This window comes from Marmota flaviventris, chromosome 16 (assembly GCF_047511675.1).
Source record: "Marmota flaviventris isolate mMarFla1 chromosome 16, mMarFla1.hap1, whole genome shotgun sequence".
Taxonomy (NCBI): domain Eukaryota; kingdom Metazoa; phylum Chordata; class Mammalia; order Rodentia; family Sciuridae; genus Marmota; species Marmota flaviventris.
The window spans coordinates 73327569-73350899 of record NC_092513.1 but is presented as its reverse complement, the minus strand read 5'-3'; the positions used below and the strand labels follow the sequence as shown (position 1 = coordinate 73350899).

At 48.2% G+C, this 23331-nt stretch overlaps 1 protein-coding gene across 3 annotated transcripts in view; it reads left to right on the top strand.

Annotated features, from left to right (window-relative positions):
* Window positions 1–414: 414 nt before the first annotated feature.
* Bicd2 (BICD cargo adaptor 2) overlaps window positions 415–23331 on the top strand; it is a 57906-nt gene continuing 34989 nt past the window's right edge. For all 3 annotated transcript variants that reach the window (XM_027950969.2, XM_027950970.2, XM_027950968.2), the window contains exon 1: window positions 415–750. In XM_027950969.2, the coding sequence (XP_027806770.1) occupies window positions 511–750 (240 nt within the window). In that variant the 5' untranslated portion in view covers window positions 415–510. The remainder of the gene's footprint in view (window positions 751–23331) is intronic.

The window sequence follows — 23331 nt, the reverse complement described above, 5'->3', positions numbered from 1 at the left end:
CTGTACACTGACGCTCCTGGCGTCGAGAGCTGCCTTGCTCTTTATACTGCCGGGAACTCGAGCCTAGGGGTACTCCGCGCGGGCCACCGGAATCCACGAGTGTCCGAGGAAGCCGGTGCTAGTCCGCGACCTCGGCGGCGCGGGCCAATCACCGCCGGGGGCTGGGCAGGCGCGGGGCACGACGGGCCCTGTAGTAGGCGTGCGGACCGAACTGCAACCCCCATAATGCCCCGGGAGGTGCCGGCTTCGCGGCGGCGCCGGAGGGTCCGCCCCCGCAGGGCGCGGACCAATCAGGGCCGGGGACCGGGTGGACGCGGGGCCCGACGGGTCATGTAGTCGGCGCGGCGCAGGACTTCAGTCCCCAGTGTGCTCTGCGGACGGCGGGGAGGAGCAGTGCGGCGGCGCGGACGGCCGTCGGGGCTGGGCGGCGGCGGCGGCGGCGGCGGCGGCAGCTGAGGAGGGCCCGGTTGCGGGAGCCGCGGGGTGGACCGGCCTCGGCGCGCTGCCACCATGTCGGCGCCGTCGGAGGAGGAGGAGTACGCGCGGCTGGTGATGGAGGCGCAGCCCGAGTGGCTGCGCGCCGAGGTGAAGCGGTTGTCCCACGAACTGGCAGAGACCACGCGCGAGAAGATCCAGGCGGCCGAGTACGGGTTGGCGGTGCTGGAGGAGAAGCACCAGCTCAAGCTGCAGTTTGAGGAGCTCGAGGTGGACTATGAGGCCATCCGCAGCGAGATGGAGCAGCTCAAAGAGGTGAGCCACCGCCTGACTCTAGGGCGACCCATGTCCCGCGACCCTGGTGGGCTGGGGCCTGTGGGGATAAGGTCATCCTGCCCAGCGGGGGTTGCTAGGGGTGTGGACGCGGGGGCACGGGGCCGAGAGCTGTGGTCCCGGGCGGGGTGTGGGAGTGGGCTTGGCTTCGGCCGGCTGCGGCTGCAGGGCGCCTTGCAGACTTCCTTGCCTGCCGGACTGCTTCTCTGCTGGCCTTGGCGGCACCTTCGTAAGGGCTGATGCTTGCGGTTCTCCTCGCTGCCCTGGGTGTGTCTGTGTGTAGAGTGAGGGTGGGCGGGCAAAGACTGAGTCCAGGGCTAAGGCCACGGACGCAGGTGACCCGCTGGGCAAGACAGAGCCTGGGACTGGGTGGCCGCTGCTGTCACCTTCAAGCAAATCACTTCCCCTCTCTTAGCATGGTTGCTTTCGGCCCATTTCATCTCCTACTGTGAGTGTCCAGAGGCCGGGAAGGAGCCCGAGGGAGTCGGGGCTCTGGTTGTACATGGCCATTGCTGCAGGCTGGAGTCCCCCAGTGTCCTGTTCTATGGCCCAGCGCTCTGTCCTCATCGCCGTGATTGAGCTTTCACTGCCTGGGATGCATGGCTCCCTCGCCCACTTCCTGTCCTTCCCTCCCCCTCAATGTGGTGTCTGTGTTCCTCCTGGACGGAAATCTAGGTGGCCTGTGTCATTCCCACTGTGGAGAAAGGAGGTTAGACCCCCAGGCTGACTGAGAGCTTGCAGGAGGGGGCGGAAGGAGGGGCCTGGGCAGTTCTCCTGGGATGGTTTAATTACCAGTGCCTCTCCCATCCTCCCTGACTCCTCAGCCCTGTAGTGGAGATTGAGGAGAGAGAATGAACTTTCTGGATGGATACAGTCCACATTGGACCCGGGAACTACACCGTGCTAGTGATGATTGTGGGTAGGGGCACTCCCTGATGACCTTCCTCCTCTGCAAAATGGGGTGCAGCATTGCTGGTTCAGAAGGGGTTGTTTTGAGGGTTGTGTGTTTGGAAAGACTTGGTGTGTGGGGTCAGGCAACCAGTTTATTTGATGTGTCCCCTTCCCCATCTGAACCCATCCTAATCTTGGCTCTTGATCACAGGGCTCACCTCCTGGCACTTCTGCTTCTAGCCAACATTGGGCAGATATCTTGACTCTATGAAGGCTTTTTTTTTTTTTTTTTTTTTTGCCTTCCTGGGGGAGATAAATAGGATACCTGTCTGTGATAGTGGAGAGGAGGAAATGAATTAATCTTTAAATCAAAGCAGAAAAAACAGCAAGTTCTGGGTTAGTAACAGAAAACTACTGCCCCTCTGGGCAGGTGGGATCTGGGTCCTTGGACGAGATCTTGAGGACTTGACCCTGTTGTTTGTCAGGAAGTACTGTCACCTTCTCCAAGCCAGGCCCCACTGGCATTGGATCCACAAGGGATGGGATGTAGTCCCTCCTGTAAAGGTCCCTCATCTTGAGTTAGGAAGATATGACAGAGGAAGGCCAGGGACTGTGAGAATGTGGCTTGAATGCTTTCATCCTATTTCTGGGGGATTCTGCTCCTCTGACACCTACTGAGGATGTCCTTGCCTTCATTTCTTGAGCAGAGGACTCTTGGGGGCTGTGAGGCTGTGGGAGACCTGAAGATCTTTTGTGGACCCATTGCCTACCCGCCCCCTGGGAGGTCTGCAGCACTATCAGAGCACTCTTACCTCTGCGCACACAGTGTGTGTGAACCCTGCTAGGCAGCCCCCGCAGTCCCTTTGTGTGATAACAGCTTTCCTTCAGTGGTATCCACTGTGAGAAGAAACTGTTGCTGACTTGACTCGTCCCCATTTCCCGGCCTTCAATTTGTTAGCTCTTCGCTATTATGGACATAATCATTTTTGGCACAGTGAAGAATCATGGCATAATGTTGTGGCATGTAGCTGGAGGGCAAGTCCCTAGCAGAATGGGGAAAAAGGCGTAAACCATTTCTGTTGGTGCTCTTTAGGTGTCTGCTTGCTCAATTTAATGTCATCTCTTGTCTCCTCTATACACTGGCCACATGGCCCTGGACAAATTGCTCCTCTCACTTTTGTAAGCTGGAATAGGGTTTCTGCTTGAAAGTCCTACTAGAGTATAGAGGAATGTGCATCAATTTCAGCAGATGTTGCCAAAATTTTGTTCATAGTTTGCCTCCCATGAATATTGTGCCTTTTCTGCACATCCATGCCAGCATAGGTTCTTGCTAACATGTTTGATTTTGGTCAGTATGGAAACATCAGGTTTTGTTTTAAAAGTCAGGATTTCAGGAGGTAATATTTGTGAAGGATTTTCTCCCATAGACAGGTGAACCATCTTAGTTATTTTAAGGTTATTTCTTAAAATAAAGTGAGTGTAATTACTAATAAATTATTCTACAAATAGAATTAGTTATGCTTCTCTGGTATTTCTAGATAAAACAATCTTTGAGGGAAGGAAGCTGGCTGACTGGTCCCAAGTGAGTGGATTTATGACCAAAGTGGAGGAGAGACCTGTGGTGGGTGAATGGAGTCAGGGCTGGCCTGCTGCCTTTCTCCCTGGCGGATGTCTGTGACCTCATGTTGGCTGGGGCTGGAGGTAGGGAGGCCACCCATGGCCCATTTTGCTGATGATTTTTTGAGTTTGACTCAAAAAAGCCCACATCTTCTCTAAATTATACTATGCCCTCTCGCCTTCCCCAGCATGGTGTGGAGGAGAATTAGATGGACTTTGGTCAGCCACATGATGTTGGTGGTGTTGGTGGTCCTGAGTGGCCATGGAATATCTTGTACTGTATCCTCAGCTGCAGCTTCCAGGAGAGAGATGTGTTGGGCTGACGGGCATGGCAGGTACTATAGGTGAATGGGCTGAGTTCAGGTGCTCTGTGGTTCTCATCAGAGAGGAGACTGTGTTGGGAGAGGAATAGGAACAGTCTTGGCTCCACCTGAGGTTGGGCTCCATGTATAGGTCTGGATGCCTTCACTGTCTTGCACCACCTCAAATAGTGCTGAGCACTGGAGTGTCACCACCCTTGTCTCTGAGGTGTGCTGGGTGGAATTGCGTGTCAGACTGGGCATGGCACCTGGCATGCAGCAAGTGCTTTGTCAGCCTCTCCCCCACCTCACTCATGCCTCCATCTCGTTTTGGTATCTGCAGCTCCTCCCTATTCCTGTCAGTCGTGAGTGGTTTCTTTTGCTGGCTCCTGAAGGCCACCCTGTGTGTCATGCCCTGCCAGTTCGTGGGACCACCCTGTTTCTCCCTATGCTCCTGCTCACCCTTCCTCCTGGAAGTCCCGCCCACCCTTCAGCCTTGGACATTTCTTACTGGGAGCTCCTCTGGCTGCCGCCTTCTGGACTTGCCTGAGCCTCTGTTCCCAGTGTTTGGGCTACTGGAGGTGGAAGGGTGACAGGACAATTAGCAGAGTTTCCACCCAACATCCATCCTTTGGTGTCCTCAACAGAGAGTTACTGGAAGTGAGCCCAACCTCCTGAAGCAGGAAAAGTTTTGTTTTGGTTAAGGCAAGTGGGGCATTCTCCAGCTCCTCTGATACCTACTGAGACTGTCCTTGCATTCATTTCTTGAGCAGAGGACTCTTGGGGACTGAGAGGCTGTTGGGAGACCTGAGGATCTTTTGTGATGACAGTGATCAGATATCTGCATGAAGAAGCCTGTCTTGAGGTGTAAGCTGGTATCCTGTGAATCCTTGAGGCACTAAAAGTGACCCTGTTCCCAGGATCTAACAGTTGGGAAGAAGTAGCTACAGACCTCCAAAGATGATGGCCAAGTGTTTCCATTCTTGTCACTGACTGCCTGGGCTTCCTTTCCAGCTGCTGAATCTGGGGCAGAGGTCTTGAAGGAATCTTAAAGTAACCTTCACATTTAAAAATGTCTGAGACTTCCAAATTAGGCTCTGGTACTGTTTTCTGCAGGGCTGGGGACTAGGCACCTGCGTCCAGTAGAGAATCTCCCCGAGGCATGTGGATGGCGGCTGTAGGCCAGCCCTGCCAGCATGTGGAGGCGTGGCCTTGGCCACCTTCCACTGGAAGTGCGGCTGGCACAGCTGTGTTGGAGCAGGCTGTCTTTAGGGATGCCAAGCATGCTTTGAGGCTTAACAGGTGGGGCCAGAGGGAGGGCCAGACCCAGTGCTGGGAGCCTGGGAGCCCTTGGGGAGCCAGGCATTGTTTGGGCAGGAGAGGAAGCTAATTGAATGTGGTTGTGTCCAGCCCTATGGTTTTCTTACTCTGAAGCCAAGGGTAGAGTTTGGACCCTGCCTGGCGATCAAAAAGTTTGCTGCCCTGGATGAGCCACTGTGCTTGTCTGGGCCACAGTAGGTTAATAATGGCACTAGCCACCACAGCCTGGCACTCTGAATGAACACTTGGGCTGTCACTGTTTTTCCCTTGGGTCTGAGCACCCAACTTCCATAAGAGCCATGGCCCAGGTTTGCGTGGGATTCCTGTTGAGCCTCCCTTATCCCTGGGCCAGCTCAGACCCTCCTTTGAGGGTGGAGGTGAATTTTGTCTTTGTCAGTTTGGGGCAGCACCCATCAGTCACACCTGCACCTTTACATTACAATGGACTGGAGGATGGGCTTTGCCCATGAGGGTATAGAAGGGTTTGGTTTCTTCTTAGATAATCCAAGAGGTGCCACCTGTGGGCAGGGATGGCCAGGACTGTGCTGGCTCGGACAGGCAAAGTGTTGGCTTGAACCCTGTGTTGTCTGTTCAGTGTTCAGTGTGGCTCCTTGAGCCAACCCCCAGAGCGGGAAGGGGCAAGGTGAATGCCCAGCTGCCTCCTCAGGATCCAGTCCCAGGTCTCATGCCCAGCCAGCTGTAGGAGGTGGATGGAGAGACGAGGGCCTCCCTGCTCAGGTGGATGTAAACATCTAGGAAGACTGGGGACCAGCTTCATTTTTAGAAGTTACTGTGTTTAAAAAATTGTACGTCTTAGGAACCTCAGAATGTAGAGCAGAGCAGTGTGGCACCCTGTAGGACCTGTGCAGATATGCGTGTTAAGTGGGGAACACCGGACATTTCTCCTGGCCAGCTCTTCTTCCTGAGAGTGTATAAGATACACATTCACCATAACAGGAAACGCTGGATGCTTCTGTGAAAGAGAATTTTAAAGGCAGATTTTTGAATGGTTCCCCTCTGAAAGGACTGTCCTAGTTTTTATATATGTAAGTATATATATGTTTTAGTTAGAGATGGACACGATACCTTCATTTTATTTGTTTATTTTTTTTTAATGTGGTGGTGGGGCTCGAACCTAATGCCTCACATGTGCTAGGCAACTGCTCTACCACCGAGCCCAATCATAGCCCCAACTGTACTAGTTTTTAAAAGCCACCTTCTCTGTTGGAAGTTTTAAACATAGCAAAAACAGAAGGAGCTGGTGAGCCTCCTGTACTCCCGTCCGCATCTGTGGTTTGTGGCGGTGATTAGTGTTGCTTCTGTACTTCAATTAATCTTGCCTGGCTACTTCTGTGAGTACCTCATTTGCTTTATTGAGAAAATAAGTTTCTTCAAACTGTAACTACAGTTGGTTTTTCAACCTGAAACCTACTGTCCAGGCAGCATTTGGTTTTCCCCAGTTTGGTTGCTTTGTCCCTATCAGGGGCCAAGCAGGTTTTGCATGTTGCATTTGGGTAAAGATAGAGTATATGCAGCCTGTTCTCTGACCCCTTTTCTGTGGTGCCTGGATTTGCTACTAGGTCTGCCAGTCCTGTGCTGTGGAAAGCCCTAGCATGCAGAAGTTCCCACCTTATCTCCCTTGTCCAGGCAATCAACTCTTGTATTTTTTTTTTTTTTTTTTTAAATTAGCTAGGGTGCTGCCTTTAGTTGATACTGGGCTTGGCTCAGGTACTGATGTGCTGTGGTCATCTGTTGCAGCTCATTCCTCACACTAGTCTTTATCTCATAACTGTGCCCACCTGGGGTGTTGCTGTCATCTAGTGAGTGTGTCCTTATATGCCGAAATGCCCAGGGATACCTAAACCAGGAGAGAGGAGCAATTGCCCCATCCTATAGGTGAAGACACCAAAGTCAGAGTGAGGACTGACTGCCTTCACTCTCACTGGCACAACTCCAGTTCAGCTGCTCTTGGCTTGGCTTGTGACCCCAAGCTGGTCCCTTCCTGCTCTGGGCCTCAGTTTTCTTGTTTTTGGATAGTGAATCCCTGATGCCCTTGTAGTTGGACCAGCTTCTCTCTCTGGTGATACTGGAAGTCATGGCAGCTAGGATGTAGCTGCCCTGTGGGTGCATTGCTGCTTCCTACCTGGTGTGCCCAGCCTAGGCCGTGCCCTTCTCATACCCTGTGCTTCACTGGCGCTCTTCTCACAGGGCTGCTCAGGAGGTACAGAGCTGGTTGTGGCCACTGTGTGACTTGTGTGACTTGAGATCATAGTACCTCAAGGTGAGATTTTCATGCTCACTGTTTATTTCTTTAGTGAAGCACAGTCAGTTCTAAATTAATGCTTGTTTTGGAAATGCCAATTTGGGTGGAACATAGCTCTAGCAGAGTGCTTTCCTAGCATGCTTGAGGCCTTAAGTTTGATCCCCAGAAATGCAACAACCAAAAAAAAAAGAGAGAGAGAAAATTTGAATTTGATCCAAAGTGATTGATATGTGAAGAAATGATTTGAACAAAATGAGAATTTTGCATTTGCCTATGTGTGATTCCATTTTTAAAAACACTAGTTGTGGTTCAGAGGAAGAGTGCTCGCCTAGCATGCATGAGGCACTGGGTTCGATCCTCAGCACCACATAAAAATAAAATAAAGATATTGTGTCCACCTACAACTAGAAAATAAAAATGTTTAAAAAAAAATTAGTGAGCACAGAGCCAGCGGATCTGAGCTACATGGGAATACAGAGGACATACACACTGCATCTGGTAATACAGTTCCCATCCCATTTTGAAAACCTGCCTTCCTCCACCTCATAGCGGCTACAGAGCTGCCCACCTGTGACATAATCCAGTAGCAAACCTCAGCACCTCATTAAAATAGCATCATGTGTATTGTAATGTGTGTGTGTGTGTGTGTGTGTGTGTGTATGTTTACCCACTTAACATGTTCAGACTCTGCTGCCTTTTTGTCATTATTTTAGAAATAAACAACTTTAGGACAATTTTCGATTTGTAGAAAAATTGTAGATAGTACAGAGTTCTTATATCTTCCACACCCGTTATTGTTATGTTATTAACATGGTACATTAGTGTGATGTTTGTTACAATTCATGAACCAGTATCAAGTCATTTTCACTAAAATCTATATTTTCTCTGGATTGCCTTAGTTTTTACTTAACAGCCTTTTTTCTGACCCATAGTCCCATCCAGGATATCACATTTCATTTAATCATTATGTCTCCTTAGTGTCCTCTTGTCTGTGACACGTTCTCACTTTCCTCATTTTTGATGACTTTGACAATTTTAAGGAAGATTGGTCGGGTATTTTGTAGAATGTCCCTGAATTGGTCTTTGATGTTTTTCTCATAATTATATTGAGATTATGGATTTGAGGGAAGGAGATCAGAAGTAAAGGGCCTGTCTCATCACATGTCAAGGGTACATATGTCACAAGATGTGTCATGATTGTTGTTGATGTTGATCACCTGGCTGAGACAGTTTGTCAGATTTCTGCATTCTAAAGTTACTATTTTCCCTCCTTTCCATTCTGAACTCTTTGGATGGAAGTCACTGTGCAAATTATTTGAAATTTTTTTACATGGAAGATTTAACCCTCTTTCCTTCCTTTCCTTTATCTATCTTATGAGTATATGGACTCATGGAAGTTTATTTTATAATACACTGGGTTGTAATCCAGGACTACTTAATTTTGTTACTTAAATTGTTCCAGCTTTGGCTATCAAGAGTTCTTTTAGGTGGCTCTTATGTCCCTATGACATACTCCATTATTGTGACTTATTTTTCCCTTTTCTTTTTAAAGGCACTTTTTAACTTTCTGACATTACAGGGTGCTCGAGGCTCATGTTATATATTTCTTTTTTGCAATCCTAGGATCAGCTATTCCGCCCAAGAAGCCCTAGTTCTTTTAATTGGGAGAGGTGTTAGACACTAAGATCTCATTGCTAGGTGTGCTCATTGCTACAGGGATGTGTTCTAGACTCTTTCAGCTACAGAGCAAGGGGATTTACATATGTCTCCTAACCCATATGTACACACATATCTAAAACTATTTATGTAGCTATGTGTATGTATATTTAACTAACCATGAATTCATACTGCTGCAGATCATCCTCACCACCTGTCTTTGCTTAATCTGTAACCTCCCACTCCAGCAGTGACACACCTGGCTCCCACCATCCACCATGCAGCACTTCATTGTTTGATTCCAGTTCACATGTGGTGTCTGAATTGTTAACCTGTACCCCAGTGGACTGTGTTGTCAGCTGTAGTACAGTGCTTCTGTGTTATTCCTTTGGTCTTCAGTTTTAGGCTCCACTTTTTACTTAAGTCACCATCTTATTCCCCCATCCCTCTAGGTGAGGTTGTTTCATACATCTGTAATATAATTGGATTGTTTTACCACATTCTTTATTCCATGATGGGATTCCTGATCTCTTAAATGACTTTTAAAACTTCAAATACATCAAAAATTCACTCTTTGTTTTTTGAAGTTATCTGGTTTTGACAAATGCATAATGTATCATTCATCTACCATTCTAGTATTATACAGAATTGTTTCATTGCCTTAAAAAAAAATCTCCTGTGTTTTACCCTCCTTGTGTGAACTCTGTGAACCACTAATCTTTTTACTATCTCTCTATAGTTTTTTTTTTCCAGAATGTCATATAATTGGAATCTGCCTTCTTTCACTTAGTAATTATGCATTTTAAGATTTATCCATGTCTTTTAATGGACTGTTAGCTCACTCTCTCCTTTTTAGATTATAATAATATTTCATTGTATGGCTGTACCACAATTTATACAGTCACCGGTTGAAGGACATCTTGGTTGCTTCCAGTTTTTTGCAATTTATGAATAAAGCAGGGGCTGGGGTTGTGGCTCAACGGTAGAGTGCTCACTTCATATATGCGAGACCCTGGGTTCAATCCTATCTTCTTTGCTATCCATTCCCAACTTTTGCTCATTTTAAACTAGGCTTGCTTCTTTTCTTATTGTTGAGTTTTAAGTGTTCTTTATGTGTTTTGGATATAAGTTGTATTTTTGCAAATAATTTTTCCTAGCTTGTTTTTTCATTCTCTTAGTGTCTTTGACAGATTTTTATTTCAATACTATTTTTTATTTTTGCTTTCATGGATTATGCTTTTTGGTGTTGTGAACTTTATCACCAAACCCAAGGTCACATCTTCTTCTTCTTTTTTTTTCCCCTCTAGTTTTCTATTTTTTACCTTGTTCATGTGGGTCTTTGGTCCACCTCAAAAAATTAAAAAAAAAAATTTTTTTTTTTTTAAAATGATGAGTATGAGGGCTATGTCTGAACTGATTATTTTGCTGTGGGTGTCCAGGGGTCAAGTACCATTAGTTGAAAGGACTTTCCTTCACTAAATTGCTTTTGTTCCTTTATCAAAGATGAGTGGACAATATTTGCATGGTTCTATATCAGGGCTCCCTGTTCTATTCTTTTCCACTGAGCTAGTGATTTTGCCAGTACCCCACTGTTTGAGAGTATATGAATGTCTTCATTAGGTTTCTATCTTTATGTGTCACTGATGAAGTTATACCCTAACCCATCTTTGCCTGAAGTCCTGTGGCTTTCATTGTGTGATTTTTGTACAGCACAGTGATTAGGAACCAGGCCTGGGTCTCCCTGTGCCTTCCTAATGAGTATTTGCCAGAGGCTCAGGTCTTTTACCCTGGACAGGTGGGATTGCCCTTGTCAATTGATGGTAGTTCTTTTTTGTTTTTAATCTGTAGAGAAAGTAGTAGTATTTGTACATTGGGTTAAAAAAAATTCACCCAGTAGAGTTGGTTAGCTTTTTCATAAAACGTGAATGTGGTATTTTTCTTCTTCTATTATGTTCCTATGCTCTTGTTTCTAGGGCTGTCTACAGGACAAGTTTCCATGTCATTTTCCTTCTGCTTGGGCTTAGCTCAGAGTAGGTTTCACTCCTGTAAACTAGCCTGTTGACTGAGTCATGTGTATTTTGATCAAGGTACCAGTTAGGGTAGGGTTCTGTAGTCAGCTACCAGTCAGCCTGAGTTTGAGTGCTGCTTGGGTATTCACATAGGCAGAGGTTGGTGCAATGTCCCTGACGAAGGATGACTGATTGATTGTCCTGCCTTTGAGTCAGATGCTTCCACTGTCATTTTAGTGTTAGCCCTACCCTTGCTGGGCTCCTGTTGCCACCACTGCCCTCTGGGAGTTCTTTTCTGTCTGGCAGTCCCCTGGATCTGGGGCTCCACATCCCAGGACCCCCACCCCCACCGATCCTAGGACCTTGTTCTACTCTGAGATGACTTTTTTCACCTCTTTCCTATACTTGCTTCACTGACTTTGGGACAGTTCTGTGTGAACCCACATGTGGGTCTGTGGACAGTCGGGTGGAGCTCTACATTCCAGACCATGTTGGGTCTCCTGTGGCATGGTGTCTGTCCCAGGCCTGAGCCCTCCTGCTCATGCACATTGCTGCTGTCAGTCACAGTTCCTCTCCCCACTCACTGGCTGCGCCTCAGTTTCCACCATGGGGTACCTTTCTCTCATCCGCACTGGCTAGAGTCTGAAACACCATCCTGTTCTCAGGACTCACAAGGGAATGAGACTCAGAGGACCGCCTATCCCCCAGCTCATGCTCCTTAGCCCATGCTGCATCTCTGAGAAGTCACCTTTGTTCAGTGACCTAAGCATGCCTGTACCCTTCAGTAACTACACACAACCTAACACAATAGACTCTTTTGCCAGCGGGGAGGGGGTTGTAGTGTAAACTGCTCCTGTGAATTGGGGCACAGTCATTGCCTGAGGTTTGCATGGTGGCTGCTACTACTGGAACAAGGATTGCTGCGTTTGTGGTTGGACTATGTTTTAGTCTGTTTTCTGCTGATGCAACAGAATACTTGAGATCAGATCATGTTAAAAGGGTTAGGGGTTTATTTTAGTTTATGGTTCTGAAGGCTGGCAAGTCATCTATATCTGCTGGGCTTCTGGTGAGGTTCTCATGCAGCTTCAAGTCTGGTGGAAAGTGGAAGGGCAAGCAGGTGCATACAGAAGAGAGAAGGGGGCTGAACTCCCACAAGAAAGGCATACATCCATTCATGAGGGCCCAGACATTTCCCATGAGTCCCTAACATTGCTGCCTTGAGATGTCAAACCTCAACATGAGTTTGGTGGGAACAAATTATTCAAGCTGTGGCAGACTATGACATGGCCTAGGGTGGTCTCTGAAAGAGTGTGTCCAGGATGACCATGCAGGGTAGTGTGTCATCACGGGAAGAAACCAAAAGTGTTTCGCCTTGTGACCTGTCAAGGCATGGGGGACAGGCCTCAAGGTATGAGGGGGATAGGGTTGGGGCTAGGAGACCAGGCACTTGGGCTTGCCCTGCCTCTTAGGACAGACACACCAAGTCCTGCATCCCTCAGTCTGAACCTGGGTCTTGTCCTGTTGTGTGAGCCCCTTGTGGCAGGGACCCACCACAAGATGACTGAGATTGGATGTGCACCCAGGGTGCCTGTCACACTGCAACCCTGGGACAGGGGTGCTTGATTGCAGTGGGCCAGCAGACCTTCCCACCTTCCAGAACTTCTGGGCTATTGAGCGTTTGGGTCATCACCACCTATGACTGCCTCTCTTTGGGCTCCTCTCATGTCTCAGGTCCCATGGTGGGAACAATTCTAGGCTTGTGAGGAGATGGCCTAAGCTTGAAGTTCTCTTGCCATTTGCTGACCTGAAGGCTTGCTGATGTCCCTCCCTAAAATGGGCTAATGAGGTTAAGAAATGTGATGAGGGCTAGAGATGAATTGAGGAGAAAACCTGGCTGCTACCGCACTCTGTTGTGGTTTCCACCCCAACCTGGGGTGGGCTGCTTTGCCCACTGAGCCACCCTCCCCTGGCCTGGAGAAGATGTAAGCTGGACTGCGCCCAGCATGGCCCTGGGCCTCCTCTTCTGCCCATTTCATACACTGTTGAATGGAGGTTTGTGTTGGGGCAGCCAGCTGCTGTTGAGGATGAGGACTGCTCTCCAGGCCCCAGGACTGGGCTCTTGTGTCCTGGGGTGGGGGAGCTATAGTCCATGGGGACCTCTGCCAGACCCAGGGCTCAGCTGGCTAGAAGCCTGTCTGCTGACACCAGGGCAATTAGGGTGTAATCTTCTCTAAATGGCACCCAATTCTGGCTAAATCCCTCCTGTCCAGGGATGAATCCCGTTTTCTAAAAGCAGCTTAGCATTTGGATGTTGCCCAGGGCAGCTGGGCTTCTCAGTTGGTGACAGGATGGTCACTGAGGATTGACAGGGGCCTCACAGAGGAGGGGCTATGACCCAGCAGTGACAACCAATACAACCTCAGGCTATTCCCTGTTAGGGTGCCTCACAGGCCCTCTGTCCTAATGACTTCCACAGCCACAGTGTAAAGGCTCCTACAGAAAGAGAGCCCTGCAGTGAGAAGGGCAGGCTGCTCCCTCAGCCTCTTGCTATGGGACAAGAGGGACAGATGGATCATTGGAGAAGCCTGGGCCAGTATGGGTCTATGGCATGTGGTCTTATAGATAAATAAGGCCTGCTGGGCAGAGGAATGTGGGCAGATATTAGTGGGCCTGGCTCCTGAGTCCCAAGAGGCCACCATCCTCTACTGCAGGGATATCATAGTTTTCCCAGGCTTCTGCTTCTGAGGCCTGGGCCTCCTCCCTGCCCCGCTTCAGGCAAGGCTATCTCAATTCCTCAGGGCCCAGCTCCGCCTCCTGGCCCTTCCTCAGCACCCCCTCCCCAGAACCCCTCTGCCTTTCTCTGGACACCTTCTCCTCTGGAACCACCCTGTTTCAAAGAAGAAAGATGGTTTTTTGGAATGACAGGCCCTATGGTGCCACTGAGGCAAGTCATCTGATCTCACTGAGTCTTAATTTTCTTACCTGTGAAATGGGGTTGGTGACCGGTTCTACTTTGCAGGACTACTATGAGGCTCAGATGAGAACTCTGTCCTCTCCTGGGAGCCCTGGAGACTATGCCCTCTGCAGTGTGCTTTGAACAAAAGGAGGAGGGAATTGCTCCAGATGACCTTTCCTGAAGCCCCTCACCCAGTGGGGTAGATGGGAAGAGCTGGCTGAGGAGACCCCAGTGATTTCCTGGGGTCCTTTTGGGTGAGTCAGCAGGTCCATTGCCTAGATCTGCCTGCACAGGATCATCTGGAACTTTGAACATTTCAAAGCCCTGGCCACACTCGGGCCTATTAAATTGATCTCAGGAGAGTTTATGCTTCTAGAATAATTCTGTGGGAGGATGAGTGTGGGAACTCCAGCCCCTGCAGTTTACTCCTGGAGATCTAAATGCTCCTTCCTCTGCCCATGATATGATTTGGCCCATGGACAGGTCCTGTCTGTCTACTTTGGATACTTTAGTGCCCCTCTTTGGAGTAAGCCTGAGCCCAGGAGGGTACTGTGTGGGAATAGGGAAGACCCAGGAAAGGTTTGAGTCTGGGAGCTACTCCTGCTGTGTCATTACTGGGTTTATGTTCTCTCACTGACTGGAGGGGAAAGAGGAGATATCCACAGGAACTTGAAAAGCCAGCTTATCCAGCACCCCAGTGTGCCCTGAACCCCCAATCTTACCCTATATTCTAGCATCTATCATCTCTTGGACTTGCCATCCCCATCTGCCTATCTCCCAGCTGAGTCCCCATGTCTGTCCTCCGTTCATTCCACATATACTTCCTCTGAGTGCTCACCACCTGCTGGGCATGGGCTTGTCCTTTCCATTCCTACACCTGCCAAGGAGAAGTTTCTCAGATTCAATGTCAGTACAGTGTCCCCTCATGCAAGAAGCACTGCCCCGCCCCTTGCTGTATCTGGATGGCAAGCCCTGCCTCTGTCTTCTGACCAAGCCTCCTTTGGCAACTGTGAACTGGCTTGTCTGGGTGCTGGTCAAGGGTAGTGTTGGTCTGGAGGGGCTTCTCTTGTTCTGGGGGAGCTCCTGAATTATACCTCCCTGCCAGAAGCCTTCTTTCCGACCTTGGGCCTGACCCTGGGCCCTGAACTTTGCTCAAGAGCTGTGCTCCCACAGGCCTCCCATGAGGGAGGAGCAGGATGAGACCTCTTTCTGGAGCCTGCAGGGGCTTTGGAAGGGTTCACCAGCGTGCAGATCTATTTCCCACTGTAGCAGGGTCTGGTACAAAGTGTTCTCCACAGCCAGGCATGGTGGCACACAGCTGTAATCTCAGTATACTGGAGGCCAAGGAACGAGAATTGAAAGTTGAAGGCCAGCCTTGAGACTCTGACTCAAATTAAAATTTAAAAAGGACTGGGTATGCAGCTTAGTGGCAGAGTGCTTGCCTCGCATGCATGAGGCCTGGAGTTCAATCCCCAGTAATGCAGGGAAATAAGTGCTTCTCCACAGTGCTGCCTGACTTCCCACACTGGGCCAAGATGCTGCAGCCAACTGCTGTTTGCAGGGAGGGTGGTGCCAAGTCCATTTTAGACCCTGGCGATATCCTGGCTCTGAAATGTGGCCTGATTGGGATCCAGCACGGAAGTTGCAGGACTCTTCCCCAGCCCTCTAGAAGGTTCTTTATTCATGTGGAAGATTAGCAGATCCTTTCTTAGAGGTTTCCAGGGTTTTGCTGCTATTGGGGTGTTTCACTGAGGCAGAGCTGAGCCCTGTTTTAAGATCAGGTGGCATTTTTGAAGTGGCCTCTGACCCCCAGGAGCAGACGTTTTTGATGATTCTGCTTGGCACAGTCCTTAGTTTTTAAATTGAGGTATAATTCACTCCAAATACAATGTTCAGTGTGTATACTCAGGTGGCTGCTTCCTAAGTAAAACCCTCTGCCTGCCTGCTGCAGTGATCAGTGGACCACTTGGGGTGCAGCTCCTGTCACCTACCACAGCTGTGCATGTCAGGAGCTAGTTTTCTCACTGCTGAGTAACAGCTTCTGCGAACTGTGCACCAGGCTTGGTGTGGACATGTGGCACGTGCTCCCACCTTTCTTGGTGGAAACCACTGTCAACCCCTCTTCTTTCTTATTCACAAGTCAGCAGGTCTCCAACAGGGAGGTGGCCCTCTTCTGATGCTTTCCTCAGGTACCCTGCATCTGGGCAACAGGTGCTGTGTTTCAGGAGTGAATTGATTTCCATGGGAAGTGGGTTGGGGCTTCAGACCACAGGACCTGCTTCAGCCAGATCCAAATTAGTAGGCCTCCCCCCCCAAGTCCAGACTTCCCAGGATCCAGGCCAAGCCACAGGTGTTCCCACCCTTGAGAACAGAAGTTTCAAGTTCCTCAGGTGATTCTGGGGAACAGGCAGGGTTAGGCAGTGCCAGTTCTTCTAGCTCCTGAGCCTTCAGACCACCTTAGGGAAATGTTTATGGAGTTAAGTTTCTCACCTGTAAAAAAGAGTTAAGCATTAACTCTTATGAGAAGCTAATGAGCTTCCATTGGGGCAAACTGTGAAAAACAGTTATTATTGCCCTCCTTTCCTGGGGCCAGGCTCTTTCTTGCTTTCCTGTTAATAGCTTTTGTCCTGGTCTTCTTCCTGCCCCAGGCTCCATCAGAGCTGGAGCAGGCAGAGCTGACAGCAGAGGTGCCCAAGGCGGTGGGGATTAGGGCAGAATGGGGGAGGGGGTATCTGAACAAAGCAGACCCAGGGAAGACGCCCCAGGATCTGGAAGCCCCCTTCTGATGGGTTCAGTAGCCCCCACCCACCACTGCACTGTCTCAGCCCCTGTGTGTCTGGTGCTGCCAGGAGCATCTGCACACACCTTGGGCTTTCTTGTCTTGGGTCATTACTGGGTTAAGCAATAGGGAGGGGTTTTAGTTCTTTTCACACCCATCCCCCAACCCAGTCCCTCCCTCATGGCCCTAGGGCCCTCCCAGCCCAATGCAGAGTAGGCCCTTTGACTGTTTAGCTGGTGCTTTGTAGCTCCTCAGTGCATCTGTTTGGAGCATATGGCCCTTTGTAAATCTGCAGTCCATTTCTTGTCACTATTTCTTGACCTGGCCCTGTGTTCTTATATCAGGTTTTTATGAAGTGCATTTAGGGAAATTGGATCTTTCATCCTGTCTATGATACTGTTTCATCAATAATGGGTAATTGAACTCCCTGGAGTATATTCAGACCAGGGGTACATTTAGTTTGGAGTTTCATTAACCTTTTAAACTATAGTTACATATAGTTGAATGCACAAACTTTAAGTGCATGAATGTGTTGGCAGATACCTGCTTCTTTCCTGGGGTCCATTTGCCATTCTGTTCCTTTCTTTTTTCTCTCCAGGAGTGGGAATGACTATGGCTTCTTGCTCACTTTAGAGTTGTACATCCGGGTAACATTTCAGATAGTGTGTCCTTATAGTTGAATTGCTTTGGGATTTTGTTTTAAATAGATTGATTCTATTTCAATACTCTGTTTCAGAGATGATTTTGTTTCTCTGTTTTTAAATTTAAATATAATTATTTTCAAGCCCTATTCATAATAGTTTTGATAACCATCTCTCTCTCTCTCTCTTTTTTTTGTGGTGCTGGGGATTGAACCCAGGGCCTGTGCATGAGAGGCAAGCACTCTATCAACTGAGCTATATCATCCCCAGCCTCTTGGTAATCATCATTTTACACTAGTTTCTTAAAGTAAAATGAGCTGTTGTTACCAGCAACCCAGCCAGGATAACCTGCCTGGATCCCAGCAGACTGGTTTCAGGGTCCGCCCATGTAAGAAATATGCAAATGATGGAAAAAGGAAAAATGAATTTTATGCAGTTTGATCGCACTGGAGAGAAGCAGCTAGATTGCTTTTCTCCAGTCTCAAAGACGCAATATGATTTATAGAAACAAAAGCCAGGCGATATACACATATAGATTTCACTAACCAGAGAACAGGTCAGTTTTAGACTCCTTGGCACCAGTGTAGGCCAGGGGGGTAGTTTTTATTCTCCAAGTTAAATTCAGGAGCGGTTTCACTTTTCATTATAGTGTAAGGTGAATACAGAACCGACCTAGATCATAATGGCACAGCTTCATGGTTTATCATAGTGAGTGCACCTATACTGCCACAAGCAGATCAAGAAATCATGTTGTCAGCCACCCAGGGCTACTCTAGGTCTTTTGGGGCTGTGACACCACAGATCCATCTTGTCCACTTTCGACTTACTATACCTGGAGCACACGTGTTCACTGAGCGTTACTTTGTGAGAGTGATATTGGTGGTACCCGTGTGTGTAGGTTGTTGGAACCCCTTGCTGTATGAGGTTTGTTGTGTAGATGTCCACATCCTCCTCAGCCACTCAGGGGGACAGCATTTGGGTGGTTTCTAGCTTGGTGTTTGAACACTCCTGCGGATGGAGGGTGCTTCTGTCTGTTGGGCATGGATGGGCCATCCTCCAGATAGCAGGGCAATGTGAAGGAGCCCCAGTCCTCACTGTCCTTACTGCTGGCCTTTGTTTTCATTGGTTAAATACTAACCATCCCAATCCATGTATAGCAGTAGCTCATTGCGGTGCTGTTTGTCTTCCTCATGGATCATTTCCAGTACTTCTGGCATGAACTTGTCAGGACCTTCATCCAGTGCTCTTGTTGGACATCTGTCTTTTGTTGTTGTTGTTTGTTTTTTTCTGGCAGTACTAGGGATTAAACCCAGGGGCACTCTGCCTCTGAGTTAGACTCCCTAGCCCTTTTTGTTTTATTTTGAGATAGGGTCTCATTAAGTTGCCGAGGCTGAACTCAAACTTATGATCTTCCTGTTTCAGCTTCTGGAGTTGCTGGCATTGCACATATGCATCACCGTGCCTGGCTGTCATGTTCTTATTGATGTGGGACCCCTTGATATAGCCAGGGTATGGCTCCCTTTGCCCTCAGGTAGCAGTTCTGACCCCTTTGTGCAGTGGAAGGAGCCAGCATGAAGGGGGCAGGGACAGCTCTATTCCAGCTGAGCCTCTGCCCTTTCATGGCCTCAGCTGAGAGCCTTAGTTTCTTCCTCAGTGAAATGGAAGCATGAATTCTCAGAAATTTGAGATAGGCATTAGGCAGAATAATATACTTTATGAGACATACAGAGTGGTAGCTTTTATTGTTTCTAATAATTTCATTATAAAATGAGAAGATACCTCAAACCCACTAGGATGGCTCTAATCAAAAGACAGATGACAGCAAGTACTGGTGAGGATGTGGAGAAGTTGGAATCCTCTACACTACTGTGGGAATGTAAAATGGGGTAGTCACTGTGGAAACAATTTGGTTCCTTAAAAAAAATAAAAGTTGAAGAGACACCATGTTCTTCTCCTAGGCATATATACCCAAGAGAATTGAAAATATACATCTGTGCAAAAATTTAGAGATGCAAATTCATAGCACCGCTATTCATTATAGCCTAAAAATAGAAACAGCCCAGACATTCATTAAATGGATTAATAGGATGTGGTCTGCCCATGCCATGGACTAGTATCCAGTCGAAAAAAAGGAATGACATACTGAAACACCCTGCAGAAACATTATGGCAAGTGGAAGAAAGGAGTCACCGAAGGCCACAGGTTGTGTGATTACATTTATGTGAACTGTCTAGAATAGACAAATTTATCAAGACAAAAGATAGCTTAGTGGCGTCACGGTCTAGGGGGAAGGGAGCTAGGGAGTGACTGAAATGGAGAGGGCTGTTTTTTTTGGGGGGGGGTAGTGACAAGGGAGCATTAATGTAATGGTCACGCAACTCTGAATGTATGATAAACCAATGAATTGGTGTCTAATTCAGGGTGGATACGATGGTATGTGGATTATGTCTTTTTAAAGATGTTTAAATGGAGTTAAGGGGGAGAGGCCTTTGCTCACTAATCTTCTAGGTAGATTTCACTGTTAGTCTGAAGTAATGTCCAAAAGATTTGAAACAGCTTCCTTCCAGCTCTGTAGCTTTGGTGTCCACAGGGAATAAACTCCATTGAGGAATAATCTTACCTTGCTATTAAGTGTAGCCTTCCTCATTAGTGTATTTATAATTTCCTTGGGAGTAAATCATGTTTCTAGTCAAATTAATGGCTAGAGGTTCATTTTTTTTTTTTTTTTGAGGTAAAGTTATAAATGTAATTGCTCTTTTTCGTTATGTAGTCCTTACCTAACAATCAAACTTGAGGGAATTTAAATATTTGTCTGTGGCAGAAAGGTTGGTATTTTGCCTTCTGATGTATGATTTACTTATGCTTGTTGGTCTGTTCTGTTCCATAGCAGAAGCTAAATCCAGGTTTTTTTAAAAAACTGAATTCACTTACTGTTTTTTTGGTTCCTGGGCAAGATCTTCTGATCACGTGAGTAACTGACAAGACGAATATTGGTTCTCTGTGTGAGATTTGCAGTGGTTTGCTTCCATGTTCAGCATTGGTTTGGTCTTCTATCCTACCTTCTGGAAGGAAAGACGGGTTGAAATCTGGAGAACATTCATTGTTTGAGTGGATGTGGTAGAGACAGGGACACTGGGCCTGGTTTGAGTCCTACGCTGCGGCCTGGCACCTGGGCTTCCTTTTGGACATGCACTTCATGCCTTGGTCCCGGGAGACAGGCCTGCTGCTGCTTGCTCTGGCCAGGGATGGGAGGTGGAACAGAGAGATACGGTGGCTCAGTCCTCACATACCTGTGGTACCGCACAGTCGTAAGTGTTCGGTTACCTGGTTTAGGGATGTGTACTTTTTACGGATTTACTGATTTGGATGCACTAAGTGGCCAAAACGTGCCAACAGTTGTTTTGCTGTAGTCTTTTGTTTCTGGGTTTGGTTGTGTCCCTGTCCCTTGGTGAGACTTGGCCTTGCTACCTTGTTCAGTTTCTGAAGTCCCTGAATAGATGCACTGTTTCTTTTTATCATTAATATTTATTTTTAGTGCAGAGCCACTCCTCCAGCACAGGACTTCTTGGCAGTGATCCCTGAGTTTTGATATGATACGTTTCTATTTTTTGTTTACTCGGTTTCCTGTTGTTTTGTTCTGTGTGCCTTCTCTGATAGAGACATTATTTAAGAGGTCATTTTTGTTTTCATGTTTGGGTGCAGGCTAACATAGTTTCCTCTAATGTTTACTTTTTTAAAACAGTTGTAGATTTACTTTTGTTCTTGCGTGGTGCATATACATGAAAGTGAAGTTTCTTTTTTAGATTACTCTGATGTTCTGTGTCCCTTTTTGATATCATTTTCTTCCAAAAAAGAACTTTTCTTGAAAAGAAGGTTGTGTCCTCAGTCCTGGTGTTGTCTTCTATGTTTGTACCAGTCCCAGTTGCCTGCCACTGTCACTGTGGGGGTCCCAGATTTCTTGCTCTTTGCCTAATCGACACTTTTGTACAGTATACTAGGCTCTTTGGGTCATGAAAGGTTTAATCAACCTTTGATTGTGAATTAAATCTCTTAATGCTGTAAATTATTTATCTCATAGAAATAGTGTTAATGCACTGTTTCTTTTTATATTTTTATCAGCTTAATAGTCCTGAGTCCCATCTTGAATGTAATAAGATTTGATGCCATTTGGATTCCTGTGGAATCAGAAATAGGTGAGGATCGCATCTTCACCCTGCTTCCCCTGCCCTGACCAGGAGTCTAGCAGTGGGTCCATCAGCAGGTGGTGCGTGGGCCCTACCCAAGCAGATGGTGCTAGGGTGGGTGGATGGTGCCACTCAGGGATTCCTGGAATTCCCAGGCCCAGCCATTCAGGAAGGTGGGCCCACCCTGGGTGCAGGCATGGTGGCCTTTCAGGAACAAGTGTTGGACCTGCCATCTGTGGGTGAGTGGTATTGGATCAACCCTGACAAAGGAGTGGAGGGATCCCAGCGTCACTGTGTAAATTGTTTCCTGGAACAAGCCTTTCCTCATCAGAATGCTGAGGCCAGCTCCCTGCCTTGGCAAATGTTGTGACTGCTACATCAGATGACCAAACTGGTTTAGGAAGAAAGAATTCCTGGGACAGCCCTGCCTGGAAGCCTGTTTCTTGCCCTGTTGGCATAGGTCTTCCCTAGGAAACCAGGTCCCTGTGGACAGTGTGTCTGTGGGGGTGGGGTTGTGTTTAGTGTCTGACGTACACCTGTTTCCAGCTCTGCACAGGTTTGTCTGGAGACTGAAGGGTCAGCCTGTACGGCTGGGACAGGCACACTCTTTGTGCAGTATCCACAGTGCTCTCAACAGTGGACAGAGGGTGGGTGGTTTTCTTTTTTAAACGAAGAAACTGTTTCAGTTGGCATTGTCAGACAGCCAGACAGCCCCTCGGGCTGCAGAGCAGGGCATCTCCTCTGCAGGTGGACAGCAAGGATGTTTAGGACCTCTGGCATGTGGCCTTGAGGGGACTAGCAGGGACAGGCCAACCATGTGGCAAGTGGAGAGGGGCAGGCACTGACTTGGGAACTGCTCTTCAAGTCCTGTTAGTCTTCACAAGTGGACTGTAACAAAGTGTGGAGCCAGTGCCCATGCTTCCTTGGGACACTGCTGGCCTTCCTTATGCCCAACAGCCTTGTAGCCTGCTTTATAGAGGGGCACAGCAAGGGGTGCTCACACGGTGAGTGGCAGAGCCAGGACAGGAGCCCAAATGATGTGACTGCAGGCAACTGGGACATGCTCAGGGAAGGATACTTCCTGCACAGCAGGTTGTCAGGCTGGGGTCTGCCTGGTGTGGCCAAGGAGGAGGGGAGGGGATCCCTGTCTGGAGGTTGAGAGGCCCTGATGTGAACCCAGCAACCCAGCTCTCCTTGCTCCACCTTGATCTACCTCTGTGCTTTGCCTATACTGTTTCCTCCATCTGGGGCACCTCCCTATCCCCCAGACTCTGATCAGCGGCCTTCATTTCCTCTGCACCAGGCTCAGGTTAAGTACGGGATACCGCCCTTCCAGCATATGCTTACAGATTTTATGTAACGGACCATAGAAAGTAGCATGCAAATGAATTGTTCCAGGTTGGTAGAGGTGCACGCAGGAGACAATTGGAGCATTGCAGATGCCAAAATCATGAGAGGGTGAGAACTGCTGCCACCTGTTCTATGGAAACACAGCTATTAGATGGTCAATGATGTCCCCTAAATAAAACTGAAGGAGGCATCTTGGTGTTAGAGTCTTGAAACCAGTAAGGTCCTGCTTTTAAACTGCAGGAAGCACTTACCAGCCCTTGACCATTTCTGTTGTCCTGCTTCTGTTTCTGGCTCTCAGCCTCTGTTCAGGACAGTGGGAACCAGAGCATCTGGTGTGGGCTGGGGCCTGGCCATCAGGCAGCTCATTCTGGAGCCATCCAGGCTCTCATTTGCTGCCCCTGACCTGGGGTCATTTGGGGAGGGGGGTTCTCAGCATGTTGACACTGGGGTCCAGTGATGAGAACCTTGGCCACATCCTGAGTCAGACATGTGCTGACTGTTGGGGAGTTGACTCCTTCTGGGGCAAATGGAAGGCAGAGGAGAGCAGGGAGTGTGTGACTCCCTGAACTTGTATTTCAAGCCTCCTGTTGTTGGGGGC